The 25680-nt window shown below is 38.6% G+C and overlaps 1 protein-coding gene across 3 annotated transcripts in view; it reads right to left on the reverse strand.

The window, feature by feature from the left end:
- Btk (tyrosine-protein kinase Btk29A) overlaps nt 1-25680 on the reverse strand; it is a 442185-nt gene that overhangs the window by 66459 nt on the left and 350046 nt on the right. For all 3 annotated transcript variants that reach the window (XM_083123700.1, XM_083123702.1, XM_083123701.1), the window contains one exon: nt 10626-10687. In XM_083123700.1, coding sequence (XP_082979826.1) covers nt 10626-10687 — 62 coding nt within the window. The remainder of the gene's footprint in view (nt 1-10625; nt 10688-25680) is intronic.

Consider the following 25680-nt stretch of genomic DNA (forward strand, 5'->3'; position numbering starts at 1 on the left):
GTAATCTACGTATATTATCGTAATTATTGTAGGAATGTTTTTGCAATCCGTTTCATTCACTCATTATTTTTATGTTTAAGGTGGGGCGTCAAGACCATGACACTATCACAATAAAATACAAAAATATAGCTTTCAATGTAACCTCCTTACAAGTAACACATCAACAATAATAATGTCTAATTCGATTATTATTAGTTGCTAACATTATTGAAAAAGAGAACAAATAGTGTTTTAGGGGCTCCCCAATGGTGTAGTGGTAAAGTTGTGTCTTGTAATCAAGCGGTCCCGCGTTCGATACCCGGTGGAGAGACATAATAGTACGGATCTCACTTGGGCCTGTAGGTCTAGTCCCGATTAATCCGTGTATAAAGTGAACTTAAGACCAACTTGAATAAAGTGGGAAAAGTGTGTTTTGTATCGTGAAATTTCAGAAATAACTCCGCCACATGCGAATTATCAATACCACTTTCATCTATTTAGAATGTTCCAACAAAAGAAAAATGTTAATAATTGAAGGGCTCGGGTGTAAAACATGGTGACATTTTAATCATTTTTGAGTTACAAAGTAAAATGTGCCATCCTTAAATTTTCAAGTGAAATTGCCATGTCATACAATTTGCATTGGACTCCGTGAAGCCTTCTGAAATTGGTAAACACAACACGAAAACAATTTATATACAGTATAGCTTCTATTAACCTTTTTTCTTAATAAACTCAGAAATGACCAAAATGTCACCATGTTTTACACCAAAGCCCTTCAATTATAATGTTCTTCGCTTGTATGACGTACCGTATGTATTATCAACGCACAATTTGTAAAGAAAATTATGTTCAAAGGATTTCACACCGACGAGAGAAACCCTTACTGTAGATTTTACATCAGGAGCAAAACTGTTTTTCCTGTTCCGTTTACATGCTTGAGTTTGAAAATGCAGATGAGAACATGCAACCGCATACCAATTGTTGCCCTGGGGCTAATCATAAACCACTTAAAGTTTGTTATTATTCACAACGGCGCCTTGACTGTCGCGTAAAGGTGGTAAAGAAAACACCACAATTTCTTCACCCATAACACATCTTCCCATGGGGACCATACACGTAGGGTTATGCTCGCAAAACGTCTCGAGATTGATTCTCTCCAGAGATTTTTGCAGCACTGTTTCTGAATTCCTCTAAATCCTATTTCTCGCCTCAGCTCCCTGAGGACACAAAATAAGACTTTAGCAAAACCAAGTCTCGGGTTCCGGAATGGCCATATTTTATACTGGAAGCAGTCTCCTTGGAGGTCGTCCATAAAAAGAAAGAGAATCCACGGAAGATATATTGAACGGCGGGTGTCTCCTATCAGCTTGGTAAGGGTCAGGTATATACTTAGTACTCTGTCAAAAGGAAAATCGAGATGGAAAGTGTGGTTCTCGCAACTTTTTCACAAGGATATACTTTCAAAGGACCAATTTCTGCAGTAGATAAAGGAGACCACGAAGAGGGCAGAGGTTCGAAACGTAAAAAAGATGTAGGTGTTTACTCCCTCATATATTTAATCAATTATTCATACATTCTTATCGTAATGATTACTATTATAATTCCCTCTCATTTTAACAAAACAAATTCTCAGCTTTTTTCCTGATTTACAAGCAATTTGGAAGTAAATTTGCCGACAATTCTCTGGTGCTTTCAACATGCGAATAATTCACGAATGTCAAGCTTCTACAAAAGTATTCCATAAATCAACAACAATTAACTATACTATAACATTACTTTATATAGAATATCTACCATCAGGAAAAAGTTCAAGAAAAAGAAAAAAATATTTTCATTCCAAAATCGTGACACGTACAAAAACTCACTTGATTTTTCCTGACTTCGCCACGTCTGTGTATGTATTTTCAAAATTAAGCGACTTTCCCAGGATTTCAAAGTCAGTGGGAATCTTTCCTATGTATAACATTTTTTTTTCGTAAATTATTACTTTACACAGAGTTGTACAAAAACATATCCACGAGCTTTGTATATGAAACCTTCATGACGCACACAAAACTGGCTTTTAATACACAAACAGATTAGGCCGCCATTAAGTGTCCCTTTTATAGAAATATGCAACTTTATGCCAGAAGAGAGAAAAAGCCTGGGGCTCAAGGTGGCACGCTGGGAAGTTTCTTGAGCCACTATATAATAAAGAGCAAACAGGAAATATTACTTTCTGGCTATGTCCAGAGTAAAACAAACACGCTGGATTATTCGGCATGTTGGGATAATGAAAATACAGTAGAGCGTCGATTATCCGAACGTCGGTCAACCGAACGACCGCTTAACCGAACTGGGTACTCGCTCACTTTCAGATATCTGTAATGAAAAAAGTACGTGACTTAGCTGCTCGTAAGCGTGTAGGCTTGCTTAGACAGACCAAAATAAAGGATTTTTTTAAACGTTAATTTTGTGTACTGTGTGTATTGTTCATGCAAAATGCGTATGTAATATGTACATATTTTTGTTTAATAAACTGTACCACATACTATATATTCCTACTAAAGTTGCCTTTGTACGTTACTTTGTAATACATACTTAAAGAGATGCCTGTTTTTATGAATAAATTTACTGTACAGTACTTCTTTTTGGCAAATAAACATGTACAGTTCGATTATCCGAACAAACCAGTTTTCCGAACACCCATGTCCCCCAATTACTTCGGATAATCGACGCTCTACTGTATTGTATAAAAAATGAAATTCCGGAAACCGACGAAAAAATAGATAGAAGACATTTTTCCTAGAAAAATTATTCCAAAATGTATTCACTGGTGACGTGACACTACGGAAAGAAGACAGTGAGAACGCTTGTTTTGCTTAAAATATAGCAAATTGATATGGAACAAAGGAGCTCTTCCTATACCTATATATCTGTGGAAAATATATTTTGTGGAACTGCTTTGTCATTATGATCACGCACTCTCTGGTGTCTCAGATTACATTCATAACACCGAGAAAATAAATTATACTTCTTTCGAGTTCGATATCCATCTTCTTTTGGAAAGAAAAGTATCATCTACGTCATGGATAATCTATTACTTCCTTTTACTTTTCGGTATAATGTGAAATTGTTGCCAAATTTTCACCGTATGTGGGGACGATTTCGTGCAAAAGGGTGCAATTTCGGACCTTCCAACAGGAACGCTGTTCAATGACTTTCAATTGCCGATTTTGTTGGGTCACAAACGATCTGTTTCGATGCCAATTAAATCGTGGACGGACGGCTTAAGTATTCGCATTGATGAAAGTCTCGAGACCTGATATTTATTTGTAGAAACAAGCGAGAGATGCGAAATATGGTAAATTAAAAAGCTTTTTTTTTTTTTTTTTTTTTTTTTTGAGCGCTCGAAACGCACAGACCTCCCTGATCTCTTGAAAGGGAAAATTGAGAGACTTCCAATCTTCCACTGCACTCATGCTCCAGGGAACAGCTACCGACGCGAATGAAAGCGGAACTCCATGTTCCAAAGTCGTGGCATGCAAGATAAGGTCCAGGGGATGCAACTGATCTCGGAGAGTGCGGGGGAGCCGTAGGATCACTCTGATTACCCAACTTCGGTTTACAGGGTCCGCGGTGCTCCCGGCAAACACGTTTTTCCACCCTTTATTAATCCAGTGACGGCTCTGGAGCCTCGCTGTCTGGAATGAAAGGAGCGGACTGCGACAACTTCCTCTTGGACTTGTGGCCTCTTGGGAAAGCGATCTCCATTCTGCAAGTGGCTCGCATAATCTGCTCCACGTAATGTCTTCAAAGAGTGGTGTTCTGTGAGCAAATTAGCGTCCTCGTTTCCCCATGTCATGTGCTTTTAGATGATCAGTGGACTCCCTTGCATTTATTTATAGAATCTAATACTTTTCAAGCTGCAGCCCTGTAAGTGAGGAGGTGGAATTAATGAAAATATTGGAGAGGGCCATACTTAATATTGTAACTGCCCTGTGGAAATCACAAGTTCATTTCTCAGTCTTGCTATTGCAGACGAAGAACTTCTAGGAAGATGGGAAAGAAAGAAAAAAAGATATACGGTGCACATGAAAACGGACAATGGAGAATAAGGACAAATGAAGAAATCAAGTGCGTTCTAAAATGCAGACATAATATTATCTGATGTAAGAAGCAGAAGATTGAGGTGGCTGATTGCAGAGCTGTCACGAAAGTCTATAAAGGGACAAGATTAAGAGGAACTTCGGGAAAGGATGATTGGAAGTTATTGAAGAGGACTTTAGGAGAATGGAAGTAAGGACATGGAACAGGAACGGCGGCGATAGAAGAGAGCGGGCTAACATTGTGAGGGTGCTCAACACCCTTCATCCAAGCATCAAAGATAAGCAGTAGTATTGTTTTATGACAACTGTACAAACTTAATTCGTAAGTTCCTTTGTCGGTCCCTCGATGAAGGTAGAAATAGTTTACACTCTAGTAAACATACTTAATAATCATTGAGACATTTACAGGAAGGCGGGATGGGTTTTATCCACCTCCGCCCTCTCCTACCTCTGGAAAAATTCGTCACTAACTTACCTATCACGTCATGACTGTAAATCATTTCCAAACTCTAATCGATTCTTACCTACTAGTACTACACTTACGCATATTCTGAATGATATCACAGCCACGTCCACTCCACATGCAGTAGCATCCTTCAGAACACGACTATTGGACTCGCGCCACAACTTGAGCTCTGGGGAGAAAGTATTCGAGTTGACCGCGGAGGCAGTGACAACCCTCATAATGAGTTCTCCGCCCTTCAAAAGCAGTGTTTGCAACCACACTAATTTCTTGCTATTTGATTCCCAGTATAAGTTACCAGAATGCCTGATAACCAAGAGCAGGGTGCGAAATCACTGCAGATTGGAGGGGTGGGGGAAGGAGCAGAAAGAAAGACAGAGAGACACACAAACACACATTAAATATAATTCAATTATTAAATAATCAAATTATATTATAAAATATACAATATATTATATCGACTCTTTCATTCAAAATGTAATTGCAAATTGAAGATTTTAATGTACTACTATGAACAATGATTTGCGTAAGGGAGGAGGGACAAAAATTAAGACACATTTAAGAAGATAACAGTTTCCTGAATAAAATTCACATATACGTAAATGCTATTACGTGTTTTATTAATATATTTATATACTTCGTGGTTGCTAACAAAAGGCGATGAGAAATGGAGAAGAAATAACAAGTCTGTCTAATTTCTGTGTTTTGGGGATTGCTGGGTTCAGTGTCCTAAGAGATGAGACTCTTCGTTGTCCGTTATTTGTGTATGTTTTCGATATTATCGTCAAGTATATTCGAATCCCAAACTAATTGTTTATGTTTGTTGTTAAAAAAACAACAAAAAAACTACCCCCGGAAGAATTTGGTGGGGGGGGGAATTTCAAGACAAGATTGTTTGTGATTGTTTGTGTTTCAAGACATTTGTTGGTGGGGGGAATTTCTCCCCGTCCCTCCGGGGATTTCGCACCCTGACCAAGAGCATTTCTTACCAAAGCTGTATATACACTACGATGTTTTAATTCACAAAAAAGTATATCGACCTTCTAGCCTATTACAGCCATGTTTGCTTTGTACGCAATGCTGCGAGCTCCTCTTTCCCCCCCCCCCCCAATTTCCATCTCTCCTTTTCGTAATGCAAGTTATTGGGTTAAAACGTCCGACATCATCAATGCGTATATACGTTACGGTATTCTCGATATATATATATATATATATATATATATATATATATATATATATATATATATATATATATATATATATATATATATATATATATTCACTAAGGGCCACAAATATTTTGCTTGCGGAAGGCCACGGGAAACTGCGCTACGTCAACTGTTACCCTTAGAAACCTACTACCTTTTCTACTTGGTGGTAAAGGCCCTACAACGTCTTTTGGCACATTGCCACGTTTTGCCATCGTTTGGTTCGCTTATGTATGTTTCGTCTTAATAGTACACGGCTCTTCCAGTGTTTCGGCATTCATGAATATCTCTCAAGAAATCGGCGCGCATTACAATAATATCTGTTTTGTTTTTTTCATCAAAACCTTCCTATTGGATTCAGTTCTTTAATAAGGAAAACAGGAAAACATAATGTGGCCTCTAATCGAAAATTGATTTTTTCTCGCAACTTCATTGATAGGTGTAGGTACAGTATTGTCCACAACGTAAGAATCTCTTACAAGCCTTCTAATAACCACTTTTTACGGTTTGTGACGGAGTGGTTAGCCCAGTGCGCTTCGACGTCATACGTCCCGCGTTCGAATGCCGGCCTGGGCATGGGTGTTCTTTGTGATTGTCCCTTCATCGATTTCGTCATATTATCAGTCATCCTCATCTTCGCGATTACCCATTAGAAGAAAAGCGAATTAAAATAAATAGAATCATTATTGGATTAATTGATTTGGTTTATTTTACCCTGCCACTTTTGGCTAATCGCGAAGATGACGACGGGTGATGATATGATGAGATCGATAAAGGGATACTCACAAAAAGACTACCATCTACAGGCCGGAATTCAAACCCGGGGTTCCTCGCGTAGTAGCGCGCTGTGCTTCCCCCACATTTCTTGCCTGGCTTGGCAATGCAGAACCCCATTTCGCCGAATTAGGCAAATCTACATCTAAACTGAGTGACCAGTTAATTGTTTACATCTGTAGATGGCAATATTGGAGTTTTGCTGCAACAGCCTGCCTTTTTCTTGACAAAACCCACATGGCCCCCTCGGATTTCCACTTTCCCCAGAGCTCAAGTTGTCGCGCGAGGCCTATAGACGCCTTTGCCTTTCAAAAAATAGAAGCGTAAATAATCCACTACTAATGATTGTTTATTCAAACTTCTTCATAGATCAGGGTGGCCACTCAAAGACCATGATAAAATTCAAATATAATTCCCGGTTTTCAAGGCGAACTTTCCAAAAATTCAAGGATACAAACAAGAGTTTCCTCCATTTCAACCTTATGCATTACCGTCTCTCACCACCCAAACATAGACACACACAAATGTATTAACAATGTAAAAGGTCTGTGCGACTCCAATGTATCCAAATTCAATTCAATTAAACGGTATGTACGATATTTAAAATATTTAATTTAAAATGTGGAGTTTATATTTGCCATTTCACATACCCAGACTCGAAATACATCAACAAATACAAGTCACAAACGTTACGGGATATATTAATGTACGAAAAAATGTTACTTCTACAAGAATTTCAAACTCAAATTTACCTAATCAACTTCAAGATTTCTTATCCTGCAATAATTTTCCGTCTGTCAGATAGATTATTCTGTAAAGGACACTAACAAAGTAAACGAACTGAGAGAATTTTCCAAGCAGCTTGTTTTCCTTCCTCGGGAAAAATTAAAGCTAAATTGTGAAAAACTTGTCTCAGGGCATTATTAAGCATGTATAAATTAAATGGGATCTGAATTAATAAAAGTCGCAATTTTTCACGTCTACGGAAAAAAAAAATCACGCAGAATTCACGTATAATTCCCGGTAAGTAGCCAGCTAAATAAGAATTGCATATTTAAAATAATGCAATTTTACATATAAAATGTTTTATGTTTTTATTTGGAGATTCTAACACACTCACTCTCTCTCTCTCTAGGATGATCGTCATGACACTCAAAAGTAGATAATATGAGATGAGCTACTTCTTTGTATATACTCGTGGCGCCCCAAATCATAAACGTGTCCGAACCACTGGTAATATTAACAGTGTCTCAGAGCAGTACATACAAGATATGACTACAATTGGGGTGGAATGAAATTACAAATGAAGACTCTTTCCAGTTTCGTTTTCAGATGAGAGAAGTCACTGGCACTAGAAAAGAACCCCTTCCTTGTTGCAGAACTTGACGCAAGGTTCTTCAACACCTCACAAGCGTATCCCGGGAGAACAAATTACCGGAGTTTTAAATGCGACAAGTTTACTGATGGGAGATGCGACTTCCCCGGAATGCCGGAAAAGAAACATTTGCATTCAAGTCACGGCGGGTTAAGTCACAATTCATTTCCACAATTAGGCCTTCGTCTTAAGTGCGCGACTAAGTCCGCTAGCTCATCACAAAATCTGGCCGACTAAGCTTCCCCGCACTCTCGCAGCATACCCAACTAAGGAAGGGTCTGATCCACTCGCAGGGAACACCGCGTCGCCGTCGTACCGCGTACGTCAGAGTCCTACTTTACATTTTAACGAGTTTCGAACCATCAATTTTCACGTTATTTCGCATTTGCAAGAGAAACGAAGGCGGAATCGCGCACTTAGAGCAAACCTCGGATCTGGAAACTCCCCGTCCCACGCAGGGCCTCGTACGCAAAGCCCTCCGAGCCAGAGTTTCGATTTACATTGGGAATCGGCAAAGCAGGGAATAAACACCAGGGTAAATTAGATGAACCTGGAGCTCAGCAACTACTTCCGCTCCTGTCGGGAAATTTGTTCAGGTCTATCTCGTGCACATGTAGGTTAATCTGCGGCTTGCTGTAAAATCGAATCGTTGAATGTGCCCTGATGGGAATCGAACCCGGCCTTGATTAAGATCGTTGCAATCGCGTTATGGGGCAGAGCCTCTTGCATGCACTCTACAAATTATGCTCCCGAGTTGCCACCAACAGTGGTGGAGACCGAGTGGCCACCACAACTGGTGTAAGCATACTTAATGAAGTATCGAAGGCCTTTTTATACTTGATGTTTTAACAGCCAACGGTGTAACAATACACCAGGGGATGCTGAACAACGATAATGCCATATCAACACCAAAATGAAGTGTTCTGTTACACCAAGTCAGAGTATTTGTAAGACCTTGGTGTTATTTTGTTGATAAATATTGTACCAAATGTTTGAATAGGTCACAATTATTGACCTGTGCCGTGTGGTTGCACATGTGAGTGTGTTTGTGTTAACTCCCGTTTCTTATTGCGAAACATCATTTTCCGTACTGACGTGGACACGTTGTGAAAGATTGTGCAATGGCCCGTTGTTGTATTACATATTTCAGACTAGAGACGAGGCCCAGAACGAGACAGGCACTTACAATTCAAACCAAGTCTTGTCTCATCTCGATATCATGCTTTTCGATTGATTGACTGATTTAGTGTTTTAGGCAGGATTGTTAAAAGGTCCAGGAATTTTAAATAAATTCAATTCCGGTCCAGGAACTTTTTTTACGGAAGAATTTCAATTCGGTGCAGGAACCCTTTTTCAGGAACAATTAAAATACGGTCCAGGAACCTTTTTTCAATGTAACAATACGCAACTTGGAACCAATTTAAATTGTGCGAGAAAAGAGGTTCCGGTCCTGCAGTGGAAACCCAATAGAACCCATTAGAATTTATGGGTTCCTGGACCTTTAACAACCCTGGTATTAAGTCCACTTTATGCACAGTAAGGCTAATTGGGACTGGACCTACAATTTGAAGTGGGATTCGAACCACTAGTTGCCTCTACCAGGTATCGAACTCGGGACTCGTGACGCTTTTCGATTGATTGAATGATTGCATTTTTGTTTAAAGTCCACTTTATGCACAGTAAGGCTAATCGGGACTGGACCTACAGTTTAAAGTGGGATCCAACCACTTGTGCCTCCACCGGGTATCGAACCCGTGACCCCTTTATTACAAGGCAACAACGCTACCACTGCGCCATCGGGGAGGCCGTTACGCTTTTCGAGTAAACGGTAAAGGTAAGTAGTGACTTTTTTAAAATGTGTAACTATGTTACCTGAAAGATGGCAAACAAGTAACTAAATCAATAGTTACTCTTACAGTTAATCTTTCGTAAGTTTCAAGATTAGTAAAATCAATTGTAGTTTGTTTAAAAAAATATAATAAAATATTAATCTTCATACATACATTTGTTACGAGGAAATGTTTCATGTCATGTAGTTTCTTTTCTTCAAGTACAAGTGGTTACTTCGAAATTTCTTACTTTATATTTTCTAATTTCAAAATGTGACATATGAAGTATTATTATAATTTAATAGTTGATTGATTTGGTTTATTTTATTTCGCTTTTCTGCCACTTTTAGCTAATCGCAAAGATGAGGATGAGTGATGAAATTGACGATGGGACATTCATAAAGAACATTCATGTCCAGGCCAGGATTCGAACCTTGGAAACTCCTGGCAAAGTAGCCCGTTGTGATAACCATTCCGCCACGGAGGTCGGATATAATATAAAGGAGAAATAATATATAGTATAAAAATGTTATATAAATTAATAGAAATATTGTTATCTGTAATAAAAAAAACAGTAAAAATAACCCGTTAGCTACAAATAAGTTACTTCTGTAGCAAAGTAACTGCAATTGTAACGCAGTTTCAAAAAAGTAGCATTCCAAAGATTGGATTCTACACGCTATTTCCGTACAATCACACTAAGGAAAGTGGCAAAAATAAAGATGACCAAAGTATGGAATGTGAAATGAGTCAGTATAATACTTACAAATGATAATATAAGCAATTTCGCAACTAATGTATCGAAGAAACGTAATGAGGTAAGTGAAGTCAGCACAACTCCATGCTGAATGGGAGAAGACGAAAGCTTCTGCTGACGAAGTAAGGCGAAGAAAAACAAGGACTTACCTTGGCTTTGGACGAAGGTGTTCCTGGAGTGCCTCCAGGCATGGTTGGCGTAGATGGGGCTCCTGGAACGAACACAAATACACAGTTAGTCGGAGTTTACCAACACACGTCAAACAAACAAACACCACCAATTATTCACTTCTTTGGGCAAGAAGCAAGTTGTCGGGAGCATTCCGCTGCATGCGCTCCTTTGTTGATGTCAACGGGAGGCGTTCGGATACCAGCATTCGAGGGACTCCGTGAACGGGTCACCAGTCATGTGGAAACGACGTTGCCACTGGAGGAAAACAAAAGCCACAGACAACAATGCCTAAACGCGGCAAGGCTCTTTCCAGCAAATTGAGGAGACGTGACAACATTTCTTTACGCTGCATCTCCCTAAACTCCTCCACAATTATAATGGGGGAGATAGAATCAATTGAAAATCAGCAACGTTTCTTGAGGCATGCAGTGGTAATATAGGCACCGAGGAGGGGAAGGGAGGGGACCAAAGAACCTTCTGCCATTGAAAATAACTCAAAACAAATGGGGAAGGGGGGCACAGACACTGTTTGCGCCCTACTCCAATATTCACTCTCGCTTAATCTGAAGCATCCGTAGCAACAAAGGTAAATTTTCATCTCCGCCATGAATAATTTTATTCTCCCCATTTGCAACAAAAATTATCAGAAAGAAACATTCCTGACAGGGATGAAAAATTATTTATTTCTTACCAGGGATACATTGACCTGTGCGTGGGACGCGGGTGATAAAAATATTTATTTGTGGCGTTTGTTCACTTGTAAACTTGACCTGTATGTGACTGCCAACAACGGGAGATAACTTCAAAGCGAGCGAGCAAAAAAATATCATGCTTTTCTTTTCAATTTTGCAAGGTAGTAATACAAAAAATATGAAAAAGTACCATTATGCGACCTAATCAAGTCCATCCGTGCGAACAATTGAAATTTTAGAATACAAAGACGAAATTTGTTGCCATGACAATTAATAACTCAATACGACATAAATTGGTTCGATCGACCACACTGTGTGGCCGTGAGAGACACTAATCAAGTCTTCCGTAATCTGATATGTCTGTAAAATGAGGAATGAATGAATTTTCAGCGTTGAGAGAACTTCGAAAGTATTCAAGCTGCGGATATAAAATATGATGGAAGGGAAAGGCTATAGATTACTTTACTTAAATCACGCATTGGATATATTCTCGATTGACTTGTATATTGGCACGAATTGGAACCAAGAGATGACTACTGATTTCTCAGAAACTACTAGAAATAAAAAGCTGACATTAGGTAGAAAGATGAGCCTGATTTTATGTTTCTGCGATACAAATGTCACTATTTGTGCATCGGTCTGTACGTGGGAATCAAACAACAAACAAGTCAACACCAAATATTCCTTTAACTCTCGATATTTCACACACACAGCTAAAAATAGGCAATCCTGACCTGATCAACTGACCTATAAAATATCAAAATCATCTATTTAAAAACGTAAATTAAAAAAAATGTAAATATCTGAAAATGTAATTCGATTCAATCCCTTAAGACCTCCTTTTGACTTCATATGATCTTTTAGAACTGATGAATGAATGAACTAATTGATCAATGAATTTTTTTTTGTGCGTCGGTATGTATGGCCATTTTGCTCCCTCTACCTTGAAGTTTAAAAGGGGTGTAAAGAGCCCCTTGAGAAAGATTAAAAGTGCAAGGTTTGTAACAGGACGTACACAAAACATTAAAGAGGTAAGGATACACCAAAGGTTCCTCAGAAAAAGTGCAAGAGTCCCGCTCTTCTCAAAAAGCTTAAGACACTGTCATGACCTCAGAACGTGGATGATAAACAGTTTTAGGATTGATATATTATATGTTATTATGTTGTGCGATAATAGTAGGTCGACTTTCAACCTCTGCGGCTAATCGCAACGAGGATGAGTGAATTACTAATGAAAGAGATGATGGTACGTCCCATGAATTACACAGGTTCGAAACTAGAAGCTCTGGCTTCGTGCTGTGATATGCTGACCAATTCAGAATTATGTACCAAATTCTAGAATTGTAAATGATGTTTCTAAAAAGGAATGACTCAATTACAACACCAGAAGCTGTCAGGAGATACGTAGACACATTCATTTATTATGAATGGAAATAAACTACATTTAGTTTTAAACGTTTACACGCCATAACAATTTCAACATAAATTGGGCACGTTTATGCATTACGTGATGCATTCACATTATTGCGCCTCATTTCCACGGCTCAGACAGGCTAAAATGTCCTCCCGCAAGATAAGCTGAGAGACCAAACAAAAATTCTCCGATCCTCGTGCAACTCCACACGTGTTGTAGGAAGGTGATATTTCTTCACGGGAACGTTACATTAGTGACGTAAGCGTCCATTTCCACGCTTCAGTTCTTCGAATTTACGAGGACGTAACACTGGAATTACTAATGAATCTGGGCCCTAAATTTTCGCAATCGCGATAACACCGAAAAATGTTCGTTCTTACCAGTAAGTCGCGAAATATGAGAATTTGATCTCTTGCGGCATGTGTAGCGTTTTTTTTTTAAGTGTAAGTGGAAAATGCCGTGAAAATCGATAAACATTCTTGAAATCTTATCTCCCTTTGGCTGCCATGTTTGTCATATTATTGTACACTCCTGCCCAATCTTATAAAATGTGCCATTTTATGTGAACAGGAGTGTACATCACCCTTTTTGCTTTGTTACTTTCAGTCTCTCTTTAAACTTCTTGATTTTGAATGTCTATTGCACTAATATATAAAATACAGGGTTTTTTAGATTTCAACGATTACAACGTATTTGTACAAGGGTCGTTCAAGGTTGACCAAGACTTTCGTGCGTAAAATATTAATGAATCAATGTAGCGCTGCATTACTTCGGCAGAACAGACCATAATTCCTTGCGAGTAGCCATGATCCTTTGCGATGCATTTGGCGCATGCGCAGTAGTAAACAAAGATGGCAGTAAGTAGTGTATCTGTTGCTGTGGAACAGCGGTGTATAATGAAATTTCTCATGAAGGAAGTGGAACCTGCTGAAATTTGGCGTAGACTGCAAGCACAGAATGGTGAACAAATACTGTCACGGGCAAGAGTGTACGAATGGTGTCAACAGTTCAGTGAAGGGCGAGAGTTGGTAGCAAATGAACCGCATGGACACGTTCGCCCAACTGCAGTCACTCTGGTGAATATCGCGCGCTTCTGGGACATGAAAGGTGTTATCCATGCGGATTTTTTTGGAAAAGGGTGGCACAATTAATGTCCAGTATTACTCAACACTGCTTCACGGTGCTGTACGTGGGGCCGTTCGGAAGAAAAGGCCTGGAATGTTGTCGAAACATGTCATTCTTCTCCATGACAATGCCAGGCCACACAGGTCCATTTGACTCAAACAACACTGGGCAAATTGCACTGGGAGGTTTTACCACACAGTCCTCACAGTCCAGATTTATACCCCAGTGATCTCCACTTGTTTGGGGCTCTTAAAGAGCGTTTGGGTGGGACGCACTTCCAGACAGATGAGGAACTCAAGAACTCTGTTCTGCAGTGGTTACGACACCAACCTACTTCTTTCTACTCCAAAGGCATCAAGGAACGTCCACAACGATGGCAACGGTGTCTGGATGTTCAGTGGGACTACTTTGAAAAACTGACATAGTTTGGTGCTTCTATGTATGTATATTTCCTGTTTAGAAATAAAAGTCTTGGTCAACCTTGAACGACCTTTGTCGTTGGTATTTAGCGTCGCTTTCCCGCCACTTTTTGCCATCGCGACCATGAGGATGAATGATGATTACATGTAAGTTTAGTTCGTGCACATATACGTTGTCCATATGGCATCAAGACAAAATATTGTATGACTTAACGTACTCCATTAGATTTTTGATGTCGCAAAGAAAATGTAACATATTAACTTGTTTCTAGAAACTAATGTGCACAGCAATAACGTCGACAGACGTAAGAAAAGTTAAAACTATCTACAGTGAATAGGGTAATTCTCAAAAAAGGGGTAGAAATAAGATGTTTTAACAAAAAGTTAAAATTGTTGAAAATTTGTAAAAATAATGTCTGTCCTTAAACAACCTAATCAAATGCTAAGCTTTGCCAATATAATTTGTTCCTAGTTCTTTAGAAAAATAAAAATACACGGAATGGGCATAATTGTGTTGGATATCTGTGTTTTTCCCCTTTAAGAAACCAAACCTTTTCTGTACATAACCATTTCCTTGGTGAAAAGTAGAGTTGAACTTTATTTCTTTTTAATCATAAATTTATTTTTTATCTCCGTGAGCATCTCTTTTCACGGAGGGGACATTTTTTTCTTTTATTGTATTACTCCATGGATATATTAGTTAAGCAAACATAAAGTTTCAGGTAAGTTCTGCACATAATGTTTATCACTAAATTCATAACAATTAATGATTGGCAAAATTTCTCACCTTGAGAAGTTTGAGGACACGTGATCTCGACAAAGTTCGGATATCAAAACTTAATCATAAAAATCTTAAACAAAGGGCAAGACAAGCATCTCCAACTGTCCCTTGAAATCACAATGGCTTCCATTCCCTCTCCAATTTCCTGATGTGGAGTGAACAGTCTTGCACTTTGTGGATTTTTATAGAAACTTTTTACCAGTGTGCACGGAGTGGACAGTTCCCCCAGGAACATTACATTTTCATATTTTATACTCAACTAAGATTTTCATAAGATTATTTTTTGATGTTCATAGGACATTCTAAGGTGATAAATGAGTTAATTGCAATATATTAAATCTTAACTTGTCTAAAGAAAAAAATAATCTACATCCATAAATTTTGATTGCGGACCGTCCACGGAGTGGAAAATCGACATATTCTATGTAAAATTCTGAAAAGAGGAAAAAAAAATCTGGAAGAAATTAAGCTGATAAATCTCGCAACTAATGACTAAATTAACTCCTATTGAAAAAAAAGTGTAAATTTATTTTAAAACATTTTTTAATGACTGCTGGACAAGGTTTCTACCCCTTTTTTTTTTAGAATGACCCAACTGCATTTTGGCATGAAGGACAGAAGGTGTGGAGGTACGGTTCAAACATTCTTAGTTCAGGCCGTAGCAGCATGCTCTCGCACACTTTATCTCCAAGGTTGCTAACCGGAGAACCACTGATTACACGCTGGGTGATCCCCAAACCTACTTTATGCAGGAGCATTGTAGGAAAAATTCCAACCTGAGATCACCCACCTTGTACCCCCTGTACAACTGCTGTTCTCTGAGAGACGTGATTTTCTTTCTATAAAATAAAGAATATATTCTATTTCACGGTAAGAAACAAGTCAACGTACAGAAATTATTTGTGAAAAAATGTATTGGTTCTGATGGCTGCTGTTTCTCTTATTGCGCATAGGAATTCAGTTCGTACGAAACCACCATACTGTCAACTAAGCTATATGTGGATTACATACCCGTGATCAATCAATAGGCGAGCTCAATTAAGAATTAGTCAACTGACAGGCAACAACTTCTCACAAGTCACCGGACTTCGGTCTTACCTTGGACGAAGAATAGTCTGTTGGCGTTTAGTACCATCAGAATCTAACAGATGCTGCAAACAAGAAAATAACCAGAGTAGCGAACAGTGTTTCGTTCATATTTAGTTCGTGCCCAAACTTTATACAAATTTGGCTAATGTTTCATATATTTAGTTACAAAAGGACAATAAATAGAGAAGCCAATTGAAAACCCTGTTTCTGGCAAAATGCTTGAAATAACGTAAACCATTTCTAACTAATGTTCTTTCTTGAGGGCAAACGCTAAAAGAAGTGCATTTCTGCCATTTGATACAAAATTAAGTCTTTTTTTCTACAGAGCACACACAGCAACAGATTCCGAAGATCGGGAGACGAGCCAGAACGAAGCTGGTTCGCTGCCAGCAACTCGATTGCTAGGAGGAAACCCGCTGCGATAATTCCTCTAAAATGGCTCAATAAACGTTGTTTTCATTAAGTACGAATTCGTTCCTAACATTTCTGCTTCCGTCCACCATTTTTCCCCCCAGGGTACAAAGATCAATGGGAAAGCAGCTTACGATTGCGCAGCAGCCGCTTTGAGACCGTGTCGTGGCACAAATAAACTCTCCACGGAATGCAAAAGAAGGAAATGAAAGCTTGTACATAATTGTTATTACTCTTCTCCATGTATTTTCTTTTCTGGAAACATGGGAATGTAGACATCGCTACACATACATCACGTGCAGGCCTAATTTGAAGATATTTATTATAGTAGGAATTTGCAATTTCGCAACGTAAATGTGGTAATTCCACAAAACAATGATTTACTCCATATTAATTTTATGACTCTTCACGATTTTTTCCTAGAGCATTCTATTTCATCCAAATAATCTAGGCAAGAGTGGGTTCCCTAACCAGATCCGAAATGAAGTGTGTTACACTTTCTCCGGATAAATGTTCGATATTTTGATGCTTCAAATTCCATGATGTGCACAACATACTCCCAATTTGATAACACTTGTTACAAAATGACATCATATTGTCTCTGACAGCAAACGTCAAGAAATGGAAACTGTAATCAAATAATGAAAACATTAAAATTTGAGCACAAATTATGTACGAAACACTGTTCGTTAGTCTGGTATTTTCTTGTTTACAGCAAGTGTTAGATTCTTGTCGGTACTAAACGCCAGATCAAAAATACCTACTATCTATCTAATGTAAGACCAAAGTCACGTGACGTATTAGATGATGATGTCTGCCGATTGACAGGCCGCATTACAGCTTTGCACTATTAACCTTTTTCTCAAGGGGCTTTTTACGTCCCTCCTTTTTCAACATTAAGGTAAGGGTTTTAGATAACAACATTTTTTCTCGCATACTTTGAAGAGTGCAAAAATGGCCGCCATACATGCCGACGCACTAAAGAAATTTAACTCATTCATTCATTTTAATTCTGCTCATACATAGATATATACTGATCACAGGTATGTAATCCATATATAACTTAATTAACTAGAGTGGTGTTTTCATACGCACAGTACACCTACGCGCAATATTTCACCGAAACAACAGCCATCCGAACCAATACTGTTTCTCACAATTCATATACATGTTTACCTAGACTTCTATCTTACAGTGAATTAAATAAATAAAAAAAAAGGTTGTAGGAAGAAACTCTTGTCTCTCAATAATAAATGTATCTTTATACATAGTCGACTAATGTTAAGGCCTCCCCGATGGCGCAGTGGTAGCGTCGCCGCCTTGTAATCAAGGGGTCCCGGGTTCGATACCCGGTGGAGGCACAAGTGGTTCGGATCCCACTTTAAACTGTAGGTACAGTCCCGATTAGCCTTACTGTGCATAAAGTGGACTTAAAACACCAACTCAACTCAACTCGACTAATGTTAAGTATAACTTTATGCATAGTCTATTAATGTGTATTGGTGAGCGGTTGCTTATCTAAAGTAGTTCAACCTCGCAGGATATACAAGATCGACTAACGCGTGCACAGATCAACAAATATTTTTCTCTTACGAGACATTTAGAAATGGAACACTTTTTAATGCTTTAATGCGTTGTTAATACATGACTCTGACATTTATCTTTTTATTCATAGAGTGCGCTTGTATCATGTTCGCTTGTCAAAATCTTTTAAGTGCACTTTATAATCAGAGGGGCTAATCGAGACTAGATCTACGCTTTAACGTGGTATGCGAACCCCCGTGCAACATGTCTCCATCGGAATTCGAATGTGGGACCCCTTGATTACAAACGGCGTTGTATGTGCTTAAATTAGTCCAACCTAAGTGCTTTTGTACTGAACTAATAAATGGAACGAAATTCACAAGCATAAGACTAAAAAAAAAACACAAAAGTAGATTCCTTTTCTTTACCGTGCTACAACCCACACAGAGACTAATTCCAAGAACGACCAAATTCAATGTAACTAACTTTGAACCTGGCATGGGAAGTGGGCATCTGCTATTTGTTGCTCCGCAGATCTCTCCGAAACCAGCTTCCAGATAATCATTAGAACTCGCAACGAACAATTATTAACTCTCTTCTCCCCATGGCCGGTCTCTCCGCCTGTTTTCATCGGGTAAACATGTTTCCAGGAACTTACATCGCAATTGATTCCTCCAGAGAAAGTCATTTGGAGTGACTGCATCTCATTCCCCTTCCCCTGCGAATAAGAACCACCAGCTTTTGAGACGACGTCGCACGCTCACTGCTCGGATATGAAAAGCAAGCCTAGGAAAATGGCTTCATTTGTTCTAGTTGATTGAATCTTAAGCACGGGCGGCCATGCGTTCACGTGAGGTGGTCCCAGAACTGGAATTAACTGTAAACAAACGGAAACCTCTGGAGAGAATGCTAATTTATCTAGTCTGCCTGTCTAAACTATTGTACACGTGTTACAGTAGACCTATCTTTTCCTTCTCGGACAAGAAAGGACCAATCACAATTATCGAACTTCAAGAAGATCTCAAGCTAAGTAGATTTTTAGAGCCTTCTCGAATTTTGAGCATACGTTGCAAAGGATTGTGCTTGATTAATGTACACTCACCGTCAATAAAAATTAGACGCTTACGCTATATCCTGAAATAGTCTCTTCCATGCAAGGCGATTAATCGATTTTCAAGTTCTGCCACCATAGAGTTAGGTAACACATATAATGCCTTGAAGAAAATATAGTATTTCAGGATCTAGGTGTCCCATTTTTATTGCCTGCACTTATAAGTCAGAATTTGCGTTATCTTCTTTTTGTTTTTGTTTGTCACTAGTTGATCTACTCTTTTACTACTGTTCTACTTCTTCACGTACTGGAAGAATTATTATAAATAAATAAAAAGTATGGATTTACGCATTTTTGAATACTTATACATGTCTTGTCATAAAGTTCGCTTAATTTCTCTACTTGTCTTATACTTATCGATCTCTGTCCGATTTATGTACTATAAATTTGAACTAGGAAATACGCTAGAAACTAGAAAAATACTGTAACAAATAGCGAGAATTGCATAAATCTCATAGGTACTTGGCACCCACCATCCACTTTTAGAATGAAGTGATCATGTGAAGAATAGTTACAAAAACCTCTACGTGTATCGCCTGAATTACTTCGCCTTACCTTTTCCCTACGATACGATGCCGAGTACTATGCTCCACTCATCCAGGGAAGTATTTTCGTTGCGTAAAAAGATGCGCATTGTCCATAAGGTGAGTCGAGGTAGGACGTCACACATTCTTGATTTCGCCAAACTGCAGGTCATGATACATCAGGCTCCGAACACCTTTACCTACAAAACTACCCACTGATTAGAGGTTCGTTAAGGGCGGCTTTGTAAAGCTCGAGAGGAGAACGAGACTACGATTGATTGATTTGCATTATTTTACTTCGCTTCTTGTGCCACTTTCGGCTAATTTGCGAAGATGGGGATGAGTGATTTTGATGAATGGACACTCACAATCATCCAGCCAGGATTCGAACCCGGGACCCCTGTAGAACCTTCGAGATTTATCGAGGCGAGACGTACTTAGTGTCCAATACTGTCGGTCTCGTTCTAGGCTTGATTACGATATTTTCAAAAAATGCCTAAACCAAATTTAATTTACTGCGTCTTCTGATATACCAAGAGGAAATCTACTTGATCATTTACAGAAAATACATCTATTTTGTTTACAGTAATAACAGAGGTAATCCATTGTTATTGTGAGTATGTGCTGCGTGTTTGGAGGGTTTGTAACGCCGAAGCGTAGCGTCTCAAGCAGAAAATAACCTCTATACACTGAGAAAGTTCGTACGTTGACACGATGTAGGTCTATATGTTTCTTATATAATTTGCTTCGAGAGTTGAAACGAGACAAAGACGGGTGTTTATAAATAGAGACGAGACCGAGAAAGGGACAAGTATTTACAATTCGAGACATGACAGAGCCTCTGCCATGTATCGCCTCGTCTCGATATCATCCCAAGGCTAAAGGAGTCCCAGAGCCACTTTAGGCAGGGACAGAGTCGGTACAGTGCTACTTTTCAATACTGTGCCACTGTCAAATGACAAATTCAAGAATTCAGAATATCGAAGATCTGATCAGGATTGGGAAAGTAAAACTGGGATCTAGAACTAACTCTCAGGAATTCCTAAACATGTAGAACTATTGTGAAGCATAATCATTATCCTGAGCAACAACAACAAACTTTTGATCATACATACCAATTTCTGACAACTGGTAAATCCCAAAGAAATACCATACTCCATATCCGCTGTCACTATTCTAAAACGAGTTGTTTACAATTAGGTCCTACAATGATAGTTTCTCCAAATAACCTAGACCTCCTTGCAAACAAAGTGTGAAAACCGCGCGGGAAAGCTGTCATCTGAATTAACCCAACTAGGAAGCCAGTCTCTTTTTCACAATAACCTGCTTTGGTTTGTAAGCGCTTCTTCTTACACACATAGCTGATGGAAAATAGGAGCTTCGTGACCCCGCTGACGTACGCGACCTACAGGTTGAGAAATCTTGCCTTAAGGTCACCGCGATGATAATTCAGAATTCTAACAGGTCCTTGTGCCACTTATCCTTCTATTACAACCAATCACGTCCCATTCTCTCTGCATTTATGAAGCCACCTGCTTTCAAATCATCTTGATTTTACACTAAAGGTATTGCACCATTTTCTTTATTCCACATTATGAAAACGCGGCAGTTATTCTGACGCCAAATTGCCATTTTCCACTATAATTTTCTTCCAAATTTCAAGGCTTAAAAAGTCTAGAGTATACAACTTGTTCCTTACTTTGAGAAAGTTCATTGAACAAAAACCGCCAAGGACATATAACCTTTGGCAGATTTCTACCATTAAACGACCGTTGTTTAACTAAATGTCACTGTTTTTCTGGCACCTTACCTTGACTTAAGAATTAGGCGTATAGATCACATATATGATCAAAACATACTTCGGGGTATAAGGGGTGACCTTCTCGGAAAATACACTCAAATGCCACGTAGTACGCTCAGGAAACTGAATTTTTTATTGTAACAAATCTCTGGCGTCTGGGCTCACAGTAAGTATAATCCTCTTTGGAGTTTGTGCTGTGCCCTGCGCATGTGTGTTTGCGATTGGCCCTTTATATAAATTTCACCTAATCACCATCCATCCTCACAGTCGCGATTATTAAAACGTGTCAGAAACGTGATGTAAAATACGAGTAAATCATATGCCTTTGTGTAGAATTCCCAATGGCATCGCAAAAACAAGAACAAAAAAATATTTTTCAGTTCCTTCCCCTTGTTTTACATGAAGAAACGTTACAACTTTAAATTCCCAAAGTTAATTATCTTCACCTAGAAGATCTGAAACTTTGTAAACACGATTTATGCAACTGGAACTTCCACAAAACAGCATGCTATGTCCAGAGTGCCCAGTCATTCTCAGTGTGGGTATACGGACCCCTCCTGGAATACAAAGGGTACGATTTACGTCGGGAATATTTTTCTCATCAATGTCTAATCGTAATTACTTTAACATGTTAATTAATTGTTATTTACTATGGTACCCTTAATACTCTTACACATTTTTTGGAATAAAATACCCCACAATCATTATCACCTCTGGTGTTAGAATTTTAAAAATTAAGTGAAAAATAGTTCTTTGAGGATTTGCTCAATAGATTTCACTAACCACACACAAAACGCAAAATATAGTAACTGACACAAATATGTTGACTAGTAAAAAAAAAAACTGCATAAACTACAAATAATGCACTATTTGTGAATCAAAATACACCGAACGGTACTTTTATCAGTAGCTGTTTCGTATGCAGAAGATCTGACACGATCATTTAAAAGCCGACATTCGTGGAGGAGTTAATGTCACAGTGCGCTACGACGCCAGGGTTTCAAATCCCGGCCTGGGCATTGGTGTTCTTTGTCAATGCCCTTTCATCAATATCATCACTTATTCTTGTTACGTTCCCCACAGTTATTTTCCCCTCTGCTTATATAGTCGGGGACCTGGAGACTCAGAGGGTATACACTGAAACCTTCTCAGGTGGGTTTGAAGGAAAACTCTGACCACCGAGTGGATTTTAACAATGGTTTACAAGATTTGATAAATTATTTTAAGTGTCTTGACATATCCTTTTGAATTAACAAATCTTTATACCGACAAATATAAATTCTAAACGTACCGACATCAGTTTGATACATAAGGTTAGTACCTCAAAACATTTTAAATTTCAATTGGTGTTCATTAGTTAACATCAACATGGTTAGTACGTTTGGAACAATCCAATCTACCTTTTGGTCACATTTAATCTATTAATATCAACCTTTCTAATTTGTATTTTTTACATAATTAACTTTGGCAAATTGAACAAAGGCGTAACATTCTCATTGTCGCAATGAACCACAAGTAGCAGACTCAAAAAAAAAAAAAAAATCAATGATCATTTAAAAGTATTACATGTTTAAATGTATCAATTGATGCACCAAAAGTGCATCAACCTTAATTTGATGCAATTCAAATTCTGTGTTCAGAATCACAGATAGCTAACTTGCATACATTATGTAAACATTTCGTTACTTACTAATGAAAAATGAGTGACGAACTGACATGTGAGTGATGTTCTTTGTTTACATTGTGTTGTTTAACCCTTCTGGAAGAAAACTCTTAGTACTGCTAAATTGTTTGACATTTTATGTAAAAATTGGTGCATGTAGCTTATTATAAATGGATGGGTTCATTGCTTTTTAGGTCTGCAGCACGAAATTTCATTTTCAGTGCGTATTTAGTGCGTGAAAATGCGCGAAATCATTGCACGGATTCTAGGACGCCGACTGGAACCCAACAAGAGGGAGTAAACAACGTGAAACCGATGAATGATCCATCTTTTGCTCATCAACTATACTATGTCACGTGCTTCGGTGGTGTAGCTTCGCTACGGACACAGTGGCGAAATTAAGCTTTGGCATTGTTCTCCGGCGAAAAGCGGTTTCATTAAATGAGGCATAAACACACTGCGAACAAGTCACCTGCTTGCGTGGGCGATGCACGAACTTGCACATGATGCGTTACCAACACACAGCGCGAGTATAACAATAGCTGCGTGGAATTCGCTGCACGTCTCATCGTAAAGGTGGCCCCGTTTCTTACAGGGCGATCTTAAAAGGAGATGGACAAAGGGAAGCACATCATTGTTATTCTGTCCCACAAATGACATCGCGTGGAGCAGCTGTACGAGAGAATCATATTCTTTCCTTGTGCGACAGCCCAATGGCTCAATCAATAACACTATGCAGCTTTATGCTATGTAAATGTAAGCTATGCAATTACTACCTCGTGTCTTTAAGATAACTAAATGCATCATTAATTGAAGCAAGTCTTCAAAAGCATCAGGACTTCCCCCGAAAACGCTTTGGTGGTGTAATTAAGGTGTCCCAGGTTCGATCCTCGATGGAGGAACCTTGCACAGTAGTTCGCCGAAGATTCGTTGTCGGAATATCGACCTGATCGTGGGTACTCCTCTCTATGTGAGTCTCACTTATCACACAAGCCTCAAATAACTTCCCCGCCCTTGATCTTGTGACGTCAGCTTAAATGCTTTCATTGTTAGGCTAAATGCCTTAGTTGTTAGGTTAGGCTTGTTATGTTTAATTTTCTTAGCATAAATAATGCCTTTTTGGTCAAGCCCCGAAATATTGCCGTGTATTTATGCTAATTAGGCCTCAACCTAACCGTGCTGACTTCAGAAGGAGAAGGGCGGGAAGTTGTTTGAAGCTTTGTGAAAACTGAGATCCTTGAAGTATTCCCTCATTGAGCCTTGTCGTCATTAGCTAAATTGGACGAAAAGCGACGTAGAGCAAGATAAAAAAGAAATACAAAATGTAAAAAAAAGATTGAGAGAGAACTCCAGAAGAAAAGAAAATTAGAATGTAAAATGTGAAGTGGCTGAAATCATTTGGTTTTTGTAATGCCTTTTCGAATGAAGAAGAATTTTACAAGAATCTTGTGGGATTACTAATCGACTGACTGATATGCACATCGATAAAACAATTGCCGGAGTGACCGAGAAAGAGAATATTTGCTGTAGGCATACATTCATGAAATTACATTCTCGGATGTACTAACAGGATTATTAGAAGGGGGTAAACAAACATTTCCATTAAATCAACATTGTCTCCCAAGAAATTATAGAGACGAGACGCGTCCTCCAGTGTGGCTATTCTGAAAGGGACAGAAATTCACTTATAATTCGAGGTTTTCAAATATAATTTCTCGAAAGATTCAAAGTTGAAATTTAATATTTTCCCCTTGTTTTGAGTAAATCGTTGCCATAAAAATAATGAAAATGAAAGCATGTATTATTTTTTACTACACATAGACCTTAGGGCTCAAATAAAATAGTACAATACCACGCAAAATATCGAAGCTACTGGACAGCCGCTCGTTGCTGGACAGCCTAAAAACATATCCTTAGCAAATAAAAGGTGTCTGATACCCAATTAATAAGAGCCCCATTGTGCATGCAAATGCATTCTGCTTACCTGATAAGTGGTAAGTAAGCACGAAAGTTATGATTAACATACCTTCTTGCTTCCGCTACTTTGATTTCGCGGAACAACTAATTTTTCACGTTTCGACAATTCTCAGTTCAATAAATCCCCCGAAAATCAAAGTGTTGTTCCTTTATTTCACAGTAAGATGACGAATTAATAATAAATTCAACGCACAACAACGCGTAATTGCAAAAGCTATTTTCAAAATATCTCACAATAACTTACTCTTAATTTTTCTCTCTTCGGAGCACATGATATAACACTACTCGCACGAAGCTGTTGTAGGTCAGGTCAACAAATGCAACAACATAGTGTCACGCATAAATGAAAATTATGCACCATTAATTTAACATCGAAGCCTGTGAAACATTCTAGTGTTTTATACGACTCACTTTACAGTTTCGTTTGCACCGTGGTTAATTGCGAATGAATTAAGCTGGAATATTTGTTCGACGCTGAACAGATGAACCAATAATTACATGC

Source organism: Lepisma saccharinum, chromosome 6, assembly GCF_977018435.1.
Source record: "Lepisma saccharinum chromosome 6, izLepSacc3.1, whole genome shotgun sequence".
Classification (NCBI taxonomy): Eukaryota; Metazoa; Arthropoda; class Insecta; order Zygentoma; family Lepismatidae; genus Lepisma; species Lepisma saccharinum.